Here is an 18,211-nt window from a genome sequence, read left to right on the forward strand (position 1 = left end):
TAAAGTTTATTTTATAAAAAATAAATAGAGGCATGAGCAGTTAATAAAAAACAGAGTGTTATAATTATTATTAGGTTCCCATTAAATTTTACATACACATGGCAGTTGTTATTCTTAAGATTATAAAAACTTTTTATGAATAAAAATATACTCTGCCTTAACACGTGGACACACTATGGTGAGGTTTCTTAATATAATTATCATGATTCATGCATGTGTAAAAGTATAAAAATTCTGTGACACTCGGGGCACAATAAGATGTTGCACAAGTTGTTGAGAATTATTCTAACCTTACCACAGCCAAGTGAGTTACTAAATTTGGAATGTATGAATAAATATTAAATAGTCTACACTGTAATTAAATATGACTCTTAATACTATAATATAATAAGAAGCTTAAATTTAAGTACTTCATCACAATTCTAGCTGCGCAGTAAAAGCTTTTTTTAAATACAGCACATACTTCTCATTCAGAGGGTGTCAAGTCCTTTTCTGGTTCACCTTCTGTGAGTATCTGTTGTAAGAGATCATAAACTGGCTCGAAAGCTTTTCGACAAGCTGCATTCGTCGGGACAAGATAGTCATGCATGTCGTGATGGCTAATTGTCCCATCACTTTGAATAAAACCTTTATCAATTGTTACCATCTCAACTTTTTTCATACTAGCCACCTTTTCTCGTAATAATTCATTGATTTTATTGTTCTTTTCCCTTAGTTTATTAGGATACTGTCCTCTAGGTAGTAAACTCTGAAACAAATGTGATAAGCATACAGTAATGTTTAAATGATTATTAGCACCTTCATTTTGGGTATCACAGACAATAAATTTTCTGCCCCTTGATGAGTTAAATACAAACAAACCTCTTCACAACCTTTATCTGGGGGCACGGGAGTACCCCCGCTAAGATGAACCAAGTGAAGCGTGCAAGGGCACTTACTACCTTTTCTCGAAACATTTCGTCGTATTTTGGAACCCTCGTATAATACTTACAGGTAATACAATGTAGACACTTGGGTGCTTCTCTCTAACTGTGTGAATTATTTCTAAGATACCTTCACAAATTTGTTCTGGAGTATGTTCAATATTGTTTGTTCCTATATGTAGGACAATTACCTGGTGAAAAATTAAATATTAATAAATAATATTCGAGTTAGTGTTGTTATCATGAAGAAGGGTTTAAAAAATACTTACTCTGGGATCGACATGATCAAGCTCTCCATTTTTTATACGCCAAAGCACATTTTGAGTCTGGTCTCTGTGAATACTAAAATTAAGGCAATGGAGCGGCGCAAACCATTGATTCCAAACTTCAGTGTGCTCCAAAGCTTGAAGAACAGAATCACCGATAAATATTACATCCGCATCTTTTCCTTTGGCATCTGACAGGAATCTGTTGTGCTATAATAAAAATAAACTTAAAGTTAATTTACAACTACAATATCCATTTGTTTCTATAAAATATTTTTTGAAAAATTTACAAGATAACCACGTCGAGTCGCCCGTAAAATGATTATATTAAATTCAGAAAGTTAAAAAACATTACAATGCTATTCCATCTTCCATCGCCTTCAATATCTGGTTGTGGGGCAGCAACAGAGCATGGATTCATATTTTCACAAGACCTTATTTATTAGTTTATTTGCAATATTTATTTCGTAGGTATCTTTATTTTTTGTAGAAATCCCAAAAAAGCAAAATGATTTGACAATACAATGATCAAACGTCAATCGCATAATCGATCTGTCATAGTGACATTTGTTTTTTTATTAGAGAGTTCTTGAGTCATGAACTTAAACTTATCGAACCAAAGTTACGAGGGTTCAAAAATACGACGAAACGTTTCGAGAAAAGGTAGGTAGTGCCCTTGCGCGGCGCTTCGCTTGGCTCATCTTGGCGGGGGCACTCCCGTGCCCCCAGATTAAGCCCGGCCGCACATTGTCCGAAATTTCTGATCAGAAACAGTTGAACGTCCATGCTGTCTCTTACATTTTGTACTGAGCCGAGTGAGCTCGAACTCGCTGGAAGGATATTTCGGATAGTGTGCGGGGTGGCGGTCCGGCGAAATTCAACTGTTTCTGATCAGAATTCGGACAATGCAATGACATAAGAAACAGTGTTTCTTATGTCATTGGGACAATGTGTGGCCGGGCTAAAAACCATGGTCCATGACTATGAGAGAGAGAGAGACTATGACTTATGAGTGATGACCACGGAGGTATTAAGCACTTATTCCATTTCACAATTTAGAAGTCCTAGCTAGGATCCCAAAAAGAAGACAAATTAGAAGCTTCTTATTCCAGAAGAATACAGATAAAAGGTTGAAACCATCTGGCAACACTGATTTAGTCAGTTAAAGGGCCCATTCATGGCAGAACTGCACGGCAGTCCTGCAGTGAATGGGCCCTTTTAGAAGCCACACTTTTTCCGATTTAGTACACTAAAAGGCCGTATACACGATCGGTTGCAACCACCAAGAGAGGTCACCTTGGTTGGGTCAACAAAGTTGACGGGCCGTATAATACACGATCGGTTCCAACCACCAACAGACGTCACCTTGGTTGGGTCAACAAAGTTGAATCTCTATCTACACGTAAATCAACTCGTCTGTCTTGGGCCTTGGCTAGGCTGTGGAAAAGTGAACAATGGGATCACTATCTAAACCTCAAAAGACCGCAATAGCGCTGGCTTGTATAGTTATGCCTTACTAGCTGTTGCCCGCGACTTCGTCCGCGTGGACTTCAGTTTATAGCGCGCGATGTCAACAAAATTGGTGTCAAAAGCTTTTATAAAAAAACCCCTGGTACCCCTTAAATCAAAACAGCTGTGCAGTGTGCACATAATATTTCATTTTTTTTAAATTAAACTTTATAAATTATGCCAAATTTTAAAGCTTATTAAGCCCCCTTAACTTTACCCATAAACTATTTATCATTGATAGGTTTAAGGTTACGTCACTGTATAATGTATATTATAATATTAAGTACTGACTTATTAAATAACGTAGAAAAGAAATAACAATCGAAAAAAAATCGAAACTTGAATGTATGATGATACCACCTCTTATAGAAAGATGTTAGTCAAGCGTTAGCGCGATGTAAAAGACGCACGGCGCCATCTAGTATGAATTTTTGGAACTAACTTAATTTGAACAAATTTTCGTATTTTCACCCCCTTACAACCTTTTTTTCCAGTAAAAAAGTAGCCTATGTCCTTTCTCAGGCTTCAGACTATCTGTATACAAAATTTCATTACAATCGGTTCGGTAGTTTTGGCGTGAAAGCGAGACAGACAGACAGACAGACAGAGATACTTTCGCATTTATAATATTAGTATAGATATCATAAATGTGATGAAAAAAAAACGTAAAAAAGACGCTTGTAGATAAAACGGTGGTTAGAAGAAAGAAAAACGTTGAGCCATTTATTCATTTTAAAAATATTGGATGATTTTCTCAATTATTTTAGAATGGACGAAAATACTTTCAACGAATTATTAGAAATGGTGCGACCCTTAATTACAAAACAAGATACAGGTCTTGTTTTAAGGGTATTAAGGGTTCATTAATCACTGTTCGCCGCCCTAGTGCTTTAATGGCCAATCGACCAGTGGGCAAATTTTACGTTTTTTTTAAATTACTTATTACTGGATAATATTAGAAGTTTATTAAACTTTTGCTGAGTTAGAAAAATGTAGTATTTCTTTATATGTAGGTATAGAAATAGTAATTGAAAACAATAACTATAGCACTCATTATATTTCATTTAATTATTGGAGATTGGCCAAAATTCTTCCGACATACCTAATTATGTATATGGAGATTGAGTACAACGACATGGAGATAGTTCTCTAAAATAACGTGCCAGTTTAGTGTTTGTTTGTCCAAAATACCACCATGTTCGCTATACAGTATGTTTATTTTTTAATAAAATTATTTAAAAATGTATATGACCGTGTATATATGTGTATGTATACTATGATGTTTGTTTGTCCGCAATTATCGCTCGTTTGGCTGAACCGATTTTGATGCGGTACAGAATCAAAGCGCATCGATATTTTTTCATATGCAATTTTTGAAGCCAAGTTATTAAATGATGTGACATTTTAGCACTAATGCCTTATATAGCACGAAGGAATTATTAACCTTATAAATTATCTTTTTAGCTTACAAAAATACCGATTGAAAAGCCCAAAAAACGTTGTTCAAAACTTACGTATTTTATGTTCTATCCACGTGTTTGAGGCATTCTTTGACCATTCTTATGGTTTATTATTTTGCGGAACTACAAAACTCAACAATATATAGTATAAAAAATGTTCACTAAAAACCTTTATGGATACTTTTATTACATGAAATATGCAGACCGACTCCTTTGTTATGTCCTAGTAGGTAGGACATAACATTACACGCTTTTGAGGCTTATACACCGATATAAGGCTCTCTCCTATAAATAGTATCTCAAACATAGACATAATATATCTCAAATGATCTCAAATCTCAATGATCCTAGCTTTCTAAATGTTATTTCACTTGACTAAATTTAGTCACTAAATCATTTAGAACTTCTAAATTTAGTGAAGTGGAATAAGCTCTTATTATGCCAAATGTCATTTGCCTGTCTAAAAATCCCGCGACCCGCACAGATCAGTAATCAGATAAAAAAAGCAAATTGCAAAACATAACCTTAAAGATTTTTATGATTATTACTAGGTAATTTGGAACATTTTAAACGATAGGATTTGTGCAATTTCTACGCTACATTTATTATTTGACAATATCGTAAGTTAACACCCCCATAATAAATAACTTCTGCAGTTAAGACTTGTTGGAATTTAACGGATACGGATCGAAATTTAATCATAGCCAGTACGTAGTATCCCTAAGTACGGTAGTCTGTGATCATAGCATAGGCGGCTTCACGGCACAATGGATGATAATTCTGACGAAAATGAAGTAAAAATTTTAGAACAAAAACATAAAAAAGAAAAAAAGGAACTTCAAGCTCAAATTCAGGCTATTAAAAAGGCTGCAAAAAATGATAAGACAAAGAAGAAGGAACTTACTTTGGAAATCACCAGGCTGGAAACAGAGTTAGATGAAAAACACAAAAAGGAACTTGAATCAGTACAGAATGCAAACCAAAATATTGAATTACAGTTGGAACCAGAAGAGCTTGAAGTAAAGGAGACATCCAAAACAAAAATATCAAAGGCTCAAAAACGTAGAGACAAAAAAAAATTACTGGAAAGGGAAAGGAATGAACAAATAGAATTGCAGGAACAAGAAAATAAAAATGGCCCTCGAAATTTAGAAATGCAAGCAATACATACCAGGTTAAAAACAAGAAATTTGTCTATTTTTCTTATTCCCTCTGATGGAGACTGTTTATATAAAGCAATCGCGCATCAATTGGAAGTTCAACACAATAAAAAACTTAATGTTCAGGACTTACGAAACAATGCAGCATCATACATAATGGAAAATAAAGATGATTTCCTACCATTTCTCAGTAATCCAGAGACATTTGAAATGTTAACAGATGCAGAATTTGAAGAATACTGCGAGAAAATTAGAAATACAAATGTATGGGGAGGGCAGGTAGAGATTCGAGCTTTGTCAAACTACTTGAAATGTCCTATAAGTATAATTCAAGCAACAGGGCCAGAAACTATTGAGCAGGGGACTGAGTTTACTGGCCCTCCCTTATTCATAACTTACCACCGTCATATGTACAGCTTGGGTGAACATTACAATTCTACTCAGACTTTAACAACAACTGAAGAAGTTTAGGCATAATGTTTTGTAAAATATGAGAACTGCCAACTAGAGCTAAATCACCCTCAAATCTTTTTAGAAATATTATTTAAAAATTTTAAATGGATTTAATTCCATGTAATTTTAGTCATTTTGCTAATATTATATTTAAAATAAATAATTTTCAGACTACAATGTTTCTTTTCTCCTAATAAAATGTTAGCGGGGTTTAGAAAAAAAGGAGTTTCTAGTACATAAGTAATTTGTATTTTCAAAAAAAAGCATTTTCTCAACAATCAATCTATAAAGAATTTGTTAAGTCACAAGGACTGTTTATATTATTTTTACATCAACACAAAATAAAAGGATTGTCCATAAAAATTGGTTTTTTTGTGCATTACTGGGCACCATTTATATTTTCTTTAGAAGGTTCACCTTCAGTGTTATGTTTGTTGGGATCATCTGGTTTCATTGCTGGGAACAACAATACTTCCTGAAAACAAAATTAGAATAGTTTTCACAGTTATTTGAATACAAAAACATATTTTGAGATATTGACTATGTTTTAGTAGCAGAAATTACATCAATTGTATTCTAAAAGCTTGACTCAAAATCAACTACAATACAATCATGTTAATGACACTATTATGGTGAATGAGATATTTTATCTACCCACCTTAATATTGTTTGAGTCGGTTAAAAACATTGTGAGCCGATCAACACCAACACCCCATCCTGCTGTAGGTGGTAGACCATATTCGAGAGCAGTACAGAATGCTTCATCAGTTGGCGGAGTTTCATCATCACCAGCCGCACGATCCTTCGCCTGTTGCTCGAAACGTTCACGCTGAGTAGCCGGATCATTCAGCTCAGTGTATGCATTACAGATTTCCTTTTTCATTACAAACAATTCAAACCTGAACAGAAAATTTAACATGAATTGAAACCAACACTATGAATAATCAGAATAACAATGAATATAATAATGTACAAAATAACACACCTTTCCGTTAAGCCTGGAATATCTCTGTGATATTTAGAGAGGGGGCTCATTATTTGTGGATGATCCAAAATAAATGTCGGATTTATACATTTTTCTTCCAAGAACTCTCCAACTAATTTGTCTAAGAGTCTTGCAGTTGTTTTTGGAGGGGGACATTCAATCTGGAAAATAATATATTTTCTTTAAGTTGTTACATGAAGGACAAGGATTATTGTTAACATTATCCTACATATTTTTTAGTAGTGAATATTTAACTATTACTTATACATAATAATCCCCTTTATAGGTAGTTAAATTTCTTGGAGAGCAGAATGTGCAAGGGCCCATAAAACTTTCTACAAACTTCTAAAATTTTTTTTTTTTTTTAATGAAATAAGGGGGCAAACGAGCAAACGGGTCACCTGATGGAAAGCAACTTCCATCGCCCATGAACACTCGCAGCATCAAAAGAGCTGCGCGTGCGTTGCCGGCCTTTCAAGAGGTAATAGGGTAATAGAGGAGGGTAGGGATGGGAAGAGAAGGGAATAGGGGAGAGTAGAGAAGGGAATAGGATAGGGGATTGGGCCTCAGGTAAACTCACTCACTCGGCGAAACACAGTGCAAGCGCTGTTTCACGCCGGTTTTCTGTGAGAACGTGGTATTTCTCCGGTCGAGCCGGCCCATTCGTGCCGAAGCATGGCTCTCCCACGTATAATCTATCACGTAATATCTTTGAAGTTATCTGAATCAAATCACCTCATGTTTTTCACAAAGCTGGCATAATAAGGCATTGGCTTCAGAAGTGTGCAGCTGATCAGCAGGGGGTAATTTCACATTGAGAACTTTTTCCAGTGTGGCAATCATGGGTACTCTCGCAAATGGTGGTGTGAAGTCAATCTCCACTTCCTCACCGTCAGGACCATCAGGATGATATTTAACCTGCAGAAGGGTTGATTTTAAAAACTTTAATTCAATTTAATCACAAATTCATTGAATTAAAAAAAATATACAATATTATTTCAAGCTCAAGAATATGCTATGTCATTTCTTAACTAAATAATAAAATTAAACCAAAACAACTCAAGATATTTTCTTTTACCTTGTAAGTTCCATGAATGCTTTTCACCATTCCAGAGAGCATTGTTTCAGTGATAGATATCAAATCATTATAATCCGCATAAGCCATATAAAATTCGCAGGTTGTGAATTCTGGATTGTGTGTTAAATCAATGCCTTCATTTCTAAATTGTCGTCCGATTTCATACACTCTGTCCAATCCTCCTACTACGAGCATTTTGTGATATAACTCTGGTGCAATCCTCATGTAGAGATCCATGTCAAGTTCATTGTGATGAGTGACAAAAGGCTTAGCGGTGGCACCACCGGCGATCATGTTCATCATTGGTGTTTCTATTTCCAAGAAACCCATATTATCCAAAAATCTCCTGATGTAAGAGATAATTTTAGCTCTTGTGTAAAAGGTTTGACGCACCTTAAATTTTTTTTTTATTTATATAATTTATTTATTTATATTTTTTAGTTAATTAAATAAGTATAATTTTATAAAACTAATATTACATTATCTACACCACTGGTAACAGTGGAATACTATTACAAAGAGCAATTGTTTGTGATATGGAAGAACAACTTAAATATTTACTTTAATCTAAAAAATATTTTTATATTAAATGTGAAGTTTGTCTCATAATATGAACACTAAAAATGAATCAGTAATCAATCACTAAATTAAAAGCGTAAAACTTACTTTATCATTTAAAATGAGATCCAAATATCTTTTTCTAAATCTAGTTTCTTTATCTTTTAGCCCGAAATGCAGATGTGGCAACATGTGCAGACACGGCGACAATAGTTTTACGCTCTGGGGTATTATTGACAGCTCTCCCTTCTTAGTTTTGCCAGGATGTCCCACACATCCAATGATGTCACCTCGCCTTAACTTTTCTGTGTCAGATACAAACTTTTCTTCAGACTCATATAACTTAGCATTGGCCATCACCTGCAAAAATTTATACCTCTACACTAAAGTTACAAGACTTCACATTCATTTTTTTATATGTTTATTGTATATATCGCACCTTCGGTAAGACAAAGAAAGTGGTAACCATTTACTTAATCATTAAGTCTCTTTTTATTGCCCCATTACATATTAATACTTCGATCATGGATTCCAGGAAATGCTTTTGTATTCTATTGTTGTTGCAATCACCGGTGCTCTTATGGGGCTTGAAGAATTATTATTATATTATTTTAATAAATTTTGTATGCACTTTAGGTAATAAATCTTACCTGCAGCTTAACACCTTCCCCTCTTAGATCATAAAAAATAAGCTTAGCTCCTGATTCTCTAATAGAGTGTATTCTACCAGCGACAGACAAAGTTACATTTTCTAAAACTTCTCCATCTTTCAGATTGTTGTACTTTTCAATGAAATCCTCCAAGGATATTGTAACTGTGAATTTATGAGGGTATGGATGTTCCTCTTTTTTGCCATTTTTAAGAGCTGCAACTGCTCCAGTCCTTAACTTGTAATACTCGTTAGGACTTATTTCTTCATCAGCTTTGGAACTTTTTTTCTCACTGGCAACCGGCTGTTGGGCAGCCTTTTCTGCCTTCTCCTTCAATTTCTGTTCAGCTTTAAGCCGACGTTTTAATTCACTGTAATTGGAACAAATGATGAAATTAAAGAACTATACAAATTTTTCGACAGTATGAAGATAAACCAACCGTGAATGCACTGCTGATGAGAACTTTGTAAAAGTTATTGGACAATTGATAATTCTTTGCCCAATTAATGAAGAAACCACTGTTGAAGTCCTGGATAAAATCATCTTGATCAACTTTCTCAACGATACTCACTTCTTGGAAATTTTTTCATTCGATGTTTCTGCCATCGTAAAACTAACGTATTACTACTGTTATCTTATTACGCTTTTTGATATTAGAACATGTATTAAATAAAATTAAAGATAACCTAAAACTGCCTAGCTCACGTTCCAAAAAACTACAGCTGTACGCATAACGCAAGTGCCAACTGCCAACACAGACAGGGTTGCCAGATGCAATTTTACGATTTCCCCCAAACTGATTTTAATATTTCCCCAAAATGATACGTTTGAAAAAAAATCCCCAATCGCTTTGTTACAGAAAAAAACCGAATATAAAATTGAAACTACTTTCATTCGATTTAGTAGTTTCGATCACTTGACAGTTAAACAAATACATAATTACATAGGGTCGCTCGCTCGACCAAAGATAATTTTTTTAAGGGGGTGACAGACGTGCGAGTAAGTACGTGGACTTATGGCTCGACGATCTTAATCACCTGTGTGTCAGCAAAGAGCCGCGAGCCGCAAGCCGCGAGCCTGGGGGCATGGTAATCCAGTGTGAGCGATTCTCGTGTGTCACGGGTCACCACTCACCACTCACTGACGCACACTGGTCCCAAAGTAAAATAAATGGGACATTAAGAATTTTTGGATCGAAGGTCAACGGATCAGGCTGATTTTTTTTTTGTAGACAGCTGATGCAATTACAAGTCACTTTTATAGATGTCGTTTTTTTCAAATATGCCGTATCTACAGAGATAAAAAATAATTAAATATTTTTTGTATGAACGAAATCATAATTATGTCATTTTATTCCAAGATTCAAACTTATTCAAAATAAATCATAGCACAGGTTATAGAGGGACTCTTGTCGTACATTTTTGTCATAGACACTCAACTGCGATTTTTGCGCCTTTTAGAGCTACAGGCACTTTTTTTTTTTGGTCAGCGGATGAAGCTGATTTTTTTTTGTAGCATCTGATACAATTACAAGCAACTTTTATAGATGTTGATTTTTTCAAATATGCCTTATCTACAGAGAAAAAAATATGAATTATTTTTGTATAGACAAAATCATAATTTTGTCATTTTCTTCCAAGATTCAAACGTATTCAAAATAAATCATAGCACAGGTTATAGAGGGACTCTTGTCGTACATTTTTGTCATAGACACTCAACTGCGATTTTTGCGCCTTTTAGAGCTACAGGCACTTTATTTTTTTTTTGGTCAGCGGATGAAGCTGATTTTTTTTGTAGCATCTGATGCAATTACAAGCAACTTTTATAGATGTTGTTTTTATTCAAATATGCCTTATCTACAGAGAAAAAAAATGAATTATTTTTTGTATAGATAAAATCATAATTTTGTCATTTTCTTCCAAGATTCAAACGTGTTCAACATAAATCATAGCGCAGCTTATAGAGGGACTCTTGTCGTTACATTTTTGTTATAGACACTCAACTGCGATTTTTGCGCCTTTTAGAGCAACAGGCACTTTTTTTTTTTGGTCAGCGGACTTACTTACAAAAATCGCAGTTGAGTGTCTATAACAAAAATGTACGACAAGAGTCCCTCTATAAGCTGTGCTTGATTTATTTTGAATATCTTTAAATCTTGGAATAAAATGACAAAATTATGATTTCGTCCCATTGACTTTTATAAGTGGACGCGGCATAATGGTCTCTACCAAATCAAAATACCGTGGCCGGTCCGCCATTTTATGTTCCGGTTCTCCGAGGTACATAAACTGTCAAAGTGTCGTAATATAGGGATGTCGAAATTGAAAGAAAATATCGATATATCGATACATCGATATTTGAAAAAATATCAATATCGGTCTTGATATATCGTGAAAAAAATATCGATATATCGGTCAAATTTTTCGACCAATTTGCTTTTTTTAAAATTAATTTATAGTCCGTCAAAAAAGTGAAGAAATTTAAAAAAATTGTCCTTGGATCGGTACGTTTATATTTTACTAAAATGTTTATTATTTTACCGATGGCTTGACTTCGTATGTGCTAATTTAGTTAATAATTAGACAATAAATAAGATTTGTGATAGAATAGTAATATAACATGGCTTGATTTTCGATATTATTTAATTAACATAGAAATTAGTAGATTTGACGTTTAGTGATGTACTTTTTTATCGAATTTAAAAAATATATTTATTTAAAAGATTTTAACCATAACATCTTACTTATCGATATCCTCGACAAATATCAACCGAGTGTCCCATCACTATAGGCCGCCATGTTTAGTTCTTGGCAATATGGCGCCGGCTACACTTTTTTGTAGTTATGTCGCTTCCATCTGTTTCCTTATCATCCTCAGACTACTAAGGGGATACTACGGATGATTCATCCGCTGACCAAAAAAAAAAAAGTGCCTGTAGCTCTAAAAGGCGCAAAAATCGCAGTTGAGTGTCTATGACAAAAATGTACGACAAGAGTCCCTCTATAAGCTGTGCTATGATTTATGTTGAATATGTTTGAATCTTGGAAGAAAATGACAAAATTATGATTTTGTCTATACAAAAAATAATTCATATTTTTTTTCTCTGTATATAAGGCATATTTGAAAAAAACAACATTTATAAAAGTTGCTTGTGATTGCATCAGGTGCTAAAAAAAAATCAGCTTCATCCGCTGACCAAAAAAAAAGTGCCTGTAGCTCTAAAAGGAGCAAAAATCGCAGTTGAGTGTCTATGACAAAAATGTACGACAAGAGTCCCTCTATAACCTGTGCTATGATTTATTTTGAATACGTTTGAATCTTGGAATAAAATGACATAATTATGATTTCGTCCATACAAAAAATAATTAATTATTTTTTATCTCTGTAGATACGGCATATTTGAAAAAAACGACATCTATAAAAGTGACTTGTAATTGCATCAGCTGTCGACAAAAAAAAATCAGCGGATCCGTTGACCTTCGATCCAAAAATTCTTAATGTCCCATTTATTTTACTTTGGGACCAGTGTGCGACGATGCGAGCCGAGTAAATTCGCGAACTTAAAACCCGCGTGATTTAAGTTCGTACGTCTGTCAGGCCTTTTAAGCACTCGACCAAACAAACTAAAACAAACAACAAACCCAGCCAGAGACAGACAGTCACAGACAAGACAGAATCAGTCATAGACTAGCTAGACATTTTTTTAATGGCTCTGAATTCTTGCATATTTGCCAGGATGTTAATCGAATGAAAAGCACGTTCGTGTTTGTTGTATTTTTTAGAAGTGCTAACCCCAAAAAATCCCCATAGTGTATTTATTTTCCCCAAACAGTTCCCCAAAAATACTGTTTCCCCTAGAGTCAAAGTTTTCCCCAGAATTGCGAAAAAAACCCCCAATCTGGCAACCCTGAACACAGAATACTGCCAACAAGCTGTAGGCCTGTAGCTGTCAAGTGTCAGGTATATTTTATTGCGGCTCTTCACGATGGGCCACCGGCCAGCGTGTGGAGGACGTAGTGGCGTAGGATGGCCGATGGCGCCAGCGCTTGCCGTGGAATGGCGGCGGTGTCGGTTTTTCGGCCGCACATCAAAGGATGATGGCCCACACAGATTTCTAGTATATATTACGTACGGTACGCCTCTACACGTTGGCGATACGACATTTAACATAGAAATTAGTAGATTTGACGTTTAGTGATGTACTTTTTTATCGAATTTAAAAAAATATAAGGTGAAGAATCTGATCATTTATTTAAAAGATTTTAACCTTAATAGCTCACTTATAACATCTTACTTATCGATATCCTCGACAAATATCAACCGAGTGTCCCATCACTATAGGTCGCCATGTTTAGTTCTTGGCAATATGGCGCCGGCCACACTTTTTTGTAGTTATGTCGCTTCTATCTGTTTCCTTATTCATTGCATTCACCCTAAAACTAATTGTAGTTAATTTTAAACTGGCAACAATTGTATTGACATCACAGCTGTTCGCTTTGCCTGGTTGTGGTCTGTCTTGCTGATTGCTGAATACAATTTTATTGTAATAATCAGAAAGTGAGTGATTTTCCATTTTATTAGCGTTCATCACGAGATATCTAACTATAAGTAACGTAAACATTTATTTAACATTTAGTGACATCGTGCCAGGTTGGATTACGTTCTCTTATAATACTTGAACCAAATTTTATATCTTGCATTCTTTGAATTAAAGACGTGCAAGTATTCAGTACTGTGATTATTTCGTATTTGTTTGTGTTGCTACAATCAGCGTTTCGTTGTAGGTACAATCGTATGAAGACGAAGCTATTAATAATTTGTTAACATTGCATCAATAATATGCCTCTTTTTGGTAAATCTCAAAAAAGCCCCGCGGAGCTAGTTAGATCACTCAAAGATGCTGTTACCGCTTTAGAGAGGGGTGACAAGAAAGCTGAAAAGGCCCAGGAAGATGTTAGTAAAAATTTGGTAAGTACATGAATCATGATTTAGATTCATCAATCAGAGTAAACTACATTTTTGTTTGAAATTATACATTTAGAAATTATAATTGTTATATTATTAATTATGCATAATATCTTCTTTTTGTAGGTGTTGATAAAGAATATGCTATATGGCACATCTGACGCTGAACCTCAAACTGACATTATTGTGGCCCAACTAGCCCAGGAGTTATACAACACAAATTTGCTTCTTCTTCTTATTCAAGTAATTGCATTTATTTTTTCCCACAAACATTTTATTGTATTTTCCTATATAATTTCATAAATCTTTTTTTTTAATATAGAATTTAAACCGTATCGACTTTGAAGGGAAGAAAGATGTGGCACAAGTCTTTAATAATGTTTTGAGACGTCAAATTGGAACTCGGTCACCAACTGTGGAATATATTTGTACGAAACCTGAAATTTTATTCACATTGATGTCTGGGTAAGTTAGTATTAGTAACTATTACTGAGTATTAGATGAGTTTTTTTGACTGTACATATAATTTGGAAATGTTTTACTAACTTGTACTGCCCTGCTAAGAGCAAGAGTGGTGTCTTAGTGACAGTGACAGATTAAGACTACTTGATGCACCAAGCAATCCAAGCCTGTGGATGTGGATAGGGGGGGACCCTATCCGTATGTCAACTAGAATCGACTTTTAAACTTTTACCGCCTAAAAACATTAGTTTTTTTCCTAGAAACTTTTTGGGTGGTTTTTGGTGACGAGAGAGTGAGATGTGATGCCCTCAGGACGGATGTTTTTTGTCCTTCTTGTGGTGCCCCCAGGCAGATTAAGGGTTAATCAGTCACTGCTCAGTGAAAGCAAGTATTAAGAAAATTGAGGTTTAATAATTATAGATTGATGAAATTGAGGTAGAGAAAACTTTCATAAGAGTTTTTTATGTTTTAAAAAAGATACCGCCATTTGACTTAGTTCATTGGATGCATATTTCATGATGATTTATTGAGATATCGCTTTTGCGCTTAGCAGGACAGTATAGTAGTTTTAAAATGTTGCCAATGTATAATAGGTGCAGTGATTTAAATGAAAATTTAACAAAGATTTTAACTTAAACTCCATAAGCTTTTCAACAAAATCACATAAAAATGTTAAGCAAGCATTAAATATCTCTATGTGCCACCTTGAGACATTAGCAGTACTTACCGAGATAATGCTTCAACTCTCAAAACAATAGATTTCCAGGAATCCACGATCGAGGGATTAATTATTAATAAAATTAGGTTATAACTAATTATTATTTATCAATTTTAGATACGAACATCAGGAAATAGCATCCAACTGTGGAACAATGTTAAGAGAGTGTGCTAGATATGAGGCTTTAGCTAAGATAATGTTATATTCAGATGATTTTTATAATTTCTTTCGTTATGTAGAGGTTTCTACTTTTGACATTGCCTCTGATGCCTTTTCTACATTTAAGGTATGTTTAATTTTTTTATGTCAGCTAATCAAAAGCACTATACTGTACTCGGCGAAACAACCGTAGCGGTCATTGACTCCCTGTCAAAAACTTGTCATTTTCTTTAAAAACCGCGATTGACAATAAAGTGTCAGATGTTCCTAGTCCTTTGTCAATCGCGGTTTTTAGCGCGGTTGTATTATGCGGGCTCCACACTCGCGGCGCGAAAGCCCGCTAAAGCTTAGAATAAACCTACGCGTCAGTGACGGAGCGTCAAGTTGCGTCAAGTAGTGAAATGTGTTTTTTGTATACAAACACACATTTGACAACACGAAACCTCTGCTCTAAGTTAGCTAGGAGTTGGATATCCTATTGATTACCAGGTGATGCTGCAGCACCAGGTCAACTTTCCATTAAATTGTGTATACGTATATTGTATATCCACAAATGTCACGAGCTAGAATGAAATATAAAACCCATCGAACGACTACAAGTTGCTAACGGCCTTTCATGAACCAGATAAACCCTGATTATCCAGCACTGAGCAGGCTGATGATGATGAGTTATAGCTAAGAACACTGTCGATCAAGTCAGCTTTCAAACAAAAAAAAAAGATCTAAATCTGTCCACCTGTTTGGATGCCACAGACAGATCTACACACACACAGACAAACAGACAGACACACGTCAAACTTATAACACCTTTCTTTTTTGTCGGGGGTTAAAAAGGCACTCACAAAGTTTTACATATTTTGTATGTATCAAAAAAAATTTTTTTCTTGTACTGGGGACTATAGATAGGGTTGCCAACAAAGCAGTTAAAAATTATATTGTCTTAACAATAACGTCGACAAGTTGTGTATTTCCTACCACCTCCATGACAAGTGAAGACTGACATCATGATTATTTACATTTATTGATATTGATGAATTATGAATAGAAAATTAATCTTATCTTATATCCTTAAACGAGCAATTCTTGTACTTATACTATTCTGTTTACTATTTTTTATTTATATGTATTCAAAATTTCAGGAATTGTTAACAAGACATAAAATGTTATGTGCCGAGTTTTTAGAAGCTAACTATGATAAAGTTTTCAACCATTACCAACGTTTATTAAATTCTGAAAACTATGTAACTAGACGGCAAAGCTTGAAACTACTTGGTGAACTACTTTTGGACCGACATAATTTCTCCATTATGACGCGATACATCACAAATCCTGATAATCTGAAGCTCATGATGAATATGCTGAAAGAGAAGTCGCGGAACATACAATTTGAAGCTTTCCATGTTTTCAAGGTATTTTGCACATCGTGCTTCTTTTGAGAAGAATGAATTTGAATTTATGTAAGAAAATAGTAAGTGAGTGTGATAGAGTAAGCAAGCCAGCTTAGCTTTATTTGTAAAGTGTAATTGTATTAGCAATAACAATGCTCAAAAGCAATCATTTTTGTTTCAGGTATTTGTAGCTAACCCCAACAAACCAAAACCTATACTTGACATACTCCTAAGGAACCAGGATAAGCTGGTGGATTTCCTCACCAAGTTTCATACAGATCGCTCAGAAGACGAGCAATTCAATGACGAAAAAGCTTACCTTATAAAACAAATCAAAGAGTTAAAACCCTTAGAACACTAACATTTATTGCATTTTATGAGATCGCCACTTCCTCCTCAAAAAGAAGTTAGTTATAGATGCTATTATATTTACGCTTCTAAGTCACCAGAGGGTGTCGTGCGCGCCAAAACACTAGGGCTCCTTATTATCAGCTATTTGAATTCTTATGGATTTACATTCGGTCTGTGATGAGTCAGGGATGGCAGTATATTATGCTAAAAGCGAGAAAACATTTTTTTAATACAGATTTGTAGGAACTAGTGTTATTTAAATGGTTTCACTTATGTCTTTTGTAAGTTGTTAAAACCATTTTTAGTTTTATGACGTGTTTAGTGACAGTTCCTAAGTCACAATTATTTGATTAGGATTTAATAACTTTATTATATTTGTTTATCGGCCATTGTTGATTAGACTAAACGAGACGAAAATCACAAATTCGCTACTTTTATTTTGTAAATATATCGTAATTTTTTCATGGTAACTTCACGTCTTTTACAGGAGTATAGATTCAAGATTGTTAAACATAATGGAAGTATATTTTATATGATATCGTCAGTATTGGTTATTTATTACGCAATAGTAATATTGTCCATTTTACCGCAACATTGGTATTTGCAATAAAACCTAACGAGTAATGGTTTTACAAATATTTTGTATTGTAAGTATGTATAGATTTTCAAAATTTTGTATGTCACATTTTTTTCTCACCGTCATGAATGCAATAATTATATTATATTAAAAATAAAAAAATAATGTTTTTTCTTTATTCTAATAGGAAGTATTAAGCAGATGACTAACCCACAATTCACAAACTGAAATCTTCCAAATTCTAATAATAAATATTTGAATATGATTATAAATTTTTAGGGTTATGACTTATACCATACCGTACCCAAAGCCCAAAGGACAAAAACGCGACCATATTATTAAGACTTCGCTGTCTGTCTAGACTCCTAGTCTAGACCAGAAAAATTGCAAATAAAAACACGTTTTTTGTATGCTAGTCCCCCTTAAATATTTAATTTATTTTGTTTTTAGTATTTGTTGTTATAGCGGCAACAGAAATACATAATCTGTGAAAATTTCATTTCTCTAGCTATTACCGTTCTCGAGTTACAGCCAGAGGGCCTGGAGACA

General features: G+C 34.4%; 4 protein-coding genes across 9 annotated transcripts; 2 read left to right on the forward strand and 2 right to left on the reverse strand.

Moving 5' to 3' along the window:
* Nucleotides 1–1,695, reverse strand: LOC121740405 (platelet-activating factor acetylhydrolase IB subunit beta homolog). Its single transcript, XM_042133097.1, has 4 exons — nt 1,545–1,695; nt 1,193–1,399; nt 992–1,114; nt 1–748 (listed from the first exon to the last, which is right to left on the reverse strand). The coding sequence occupies exons 1-4, from the start codon at nt 1,608–1,610 to the stop codon at nt 467–469; spliced, it is 678 nt and encodes a 225-aa protein (XP_041989031.1). The 5' UTR covers nt 1,611–1,695; the 3' UTR covers nt 1–466.
* A 3,021-nt stretch (nt 1,696–4,716) lies between these two features.
* Nucleotides 4,717–6,108, forward strand: LOC121726266 (deubiquitinase OTUD6B). Of its 2 annotated transcripts, none has more exons than XM_042113551.1 (2): nt 4,717–4,862; nt 4,910–6,108. In XM_042113551.1, the coding sequence occupies exon 2, from the start codon at nt 4,926–4,928 to the stop codon at nt 5,787–5,789; it is 864 nt and encodes a 287-aa protein (XP_041969485.1). In that variant the 5' UTR covers nt 4,717–4,862; nt 4,910–4,925; the 3' UTR covers nt 5,790–6,108. The 2 variants fall into 2 exon arrangements, with proteins under 2 accessions (XP_041969485.1, XP_041969479.1); XM_042113545.1 differs by having other exon boundaries at nt 4,717–4,857; nt 4,905–6,108.
* Nucleotides 6,109–6,146: 38 nt separating this feature from the next.
* Nucleotides 6,147–9,775, reverse strand: LOC121726252 (lysine--tRNA ligase). Of its 2 annotated transcripts, none has more exons than XM_042113525.1 (8): nt 9,482–9,775; nt 9,043–9,412; nt 8,501–8,752; nt 7,835–8,227; nt 7,492–7,674; nt 6,757–6,917; nt 6,430–6,670; nt 6,147–6,246 (listed from the first exon to the last, which is right to left on the reverse strand). In XM_042113525.1, the coding sequence occupies exons 1-8, from the start codon at nt 9,583–9,585 to the stop codon at nt 6,151–6,153; spliced, it is 1,800 nt and encodes a 599-aa protein (XP_041969459.1). In that variant the 5' UTR covers nt 9,586–9,775; the 3' UTR covers nt 6,147–6,150. The 2 variants fall into 2 exon arrangements, with proteins under 2 accessions (XP_041969459.1, XP_041969467.1); XM_042113533.1 differs by having other exon boundaries at nt 9,614–9,774.
* A 3,716-nt stretch (nt 9,776–13,491) lies between these two features.
* Nucleotides 13,492–17,758, forward strand: LOC121727905 (protein Mo25). 4 transcript variants are annotated; one of them, XM_042115957.1, is made up of 7 exons: nt 13,492–13,599; nt 13,827–14,010; nt 14,134–14,250; nt 14,330–14,472; nt 15,305–15,473; nt 16,486–16,755; nt 16,916–17,758. In XM_042115957.1, exons 2-7 carry the CDS (start codon nt 13,882–13,884, stop codon nt 17,093–17,095), a joined length of 1,008 nt encoding a protein of 335 aa, XP_041971891.1. In that variant the 5' UTR covers nt 13,492–13,599; nt 13,827–13,881; the 3' UTR covers nt 17,096–17,758. The 4 variants fall into 4 exon arrangements, with proteins under 4 accessions (XP_041971891.1, XP_041971916.1, XP_041971899.1 ...); XM_042115982.1 differs by having other exon boundaries at nt 13,521–13,599; nt 13,814–14,010; XM_042115965.1 differs by having other exon boundaries at nt 13,596–13,692.
* Nucleotides 17,759–18,211: the final 453 nt, after the last annotated feature.

Source organism: Aricia agestis, chromosome 1 (assembly GCF_905147365.1).
Source record: "Aricia agestis chromosome 1, ilAriAges1.1, whole genome shotgun sequence".
Lineage (NCBI taxonomy): Eukaryota > Metazoa > Arthropoda > Insecta > Lepidoptera > Lycaenidae > Aricia > Aricia agestis.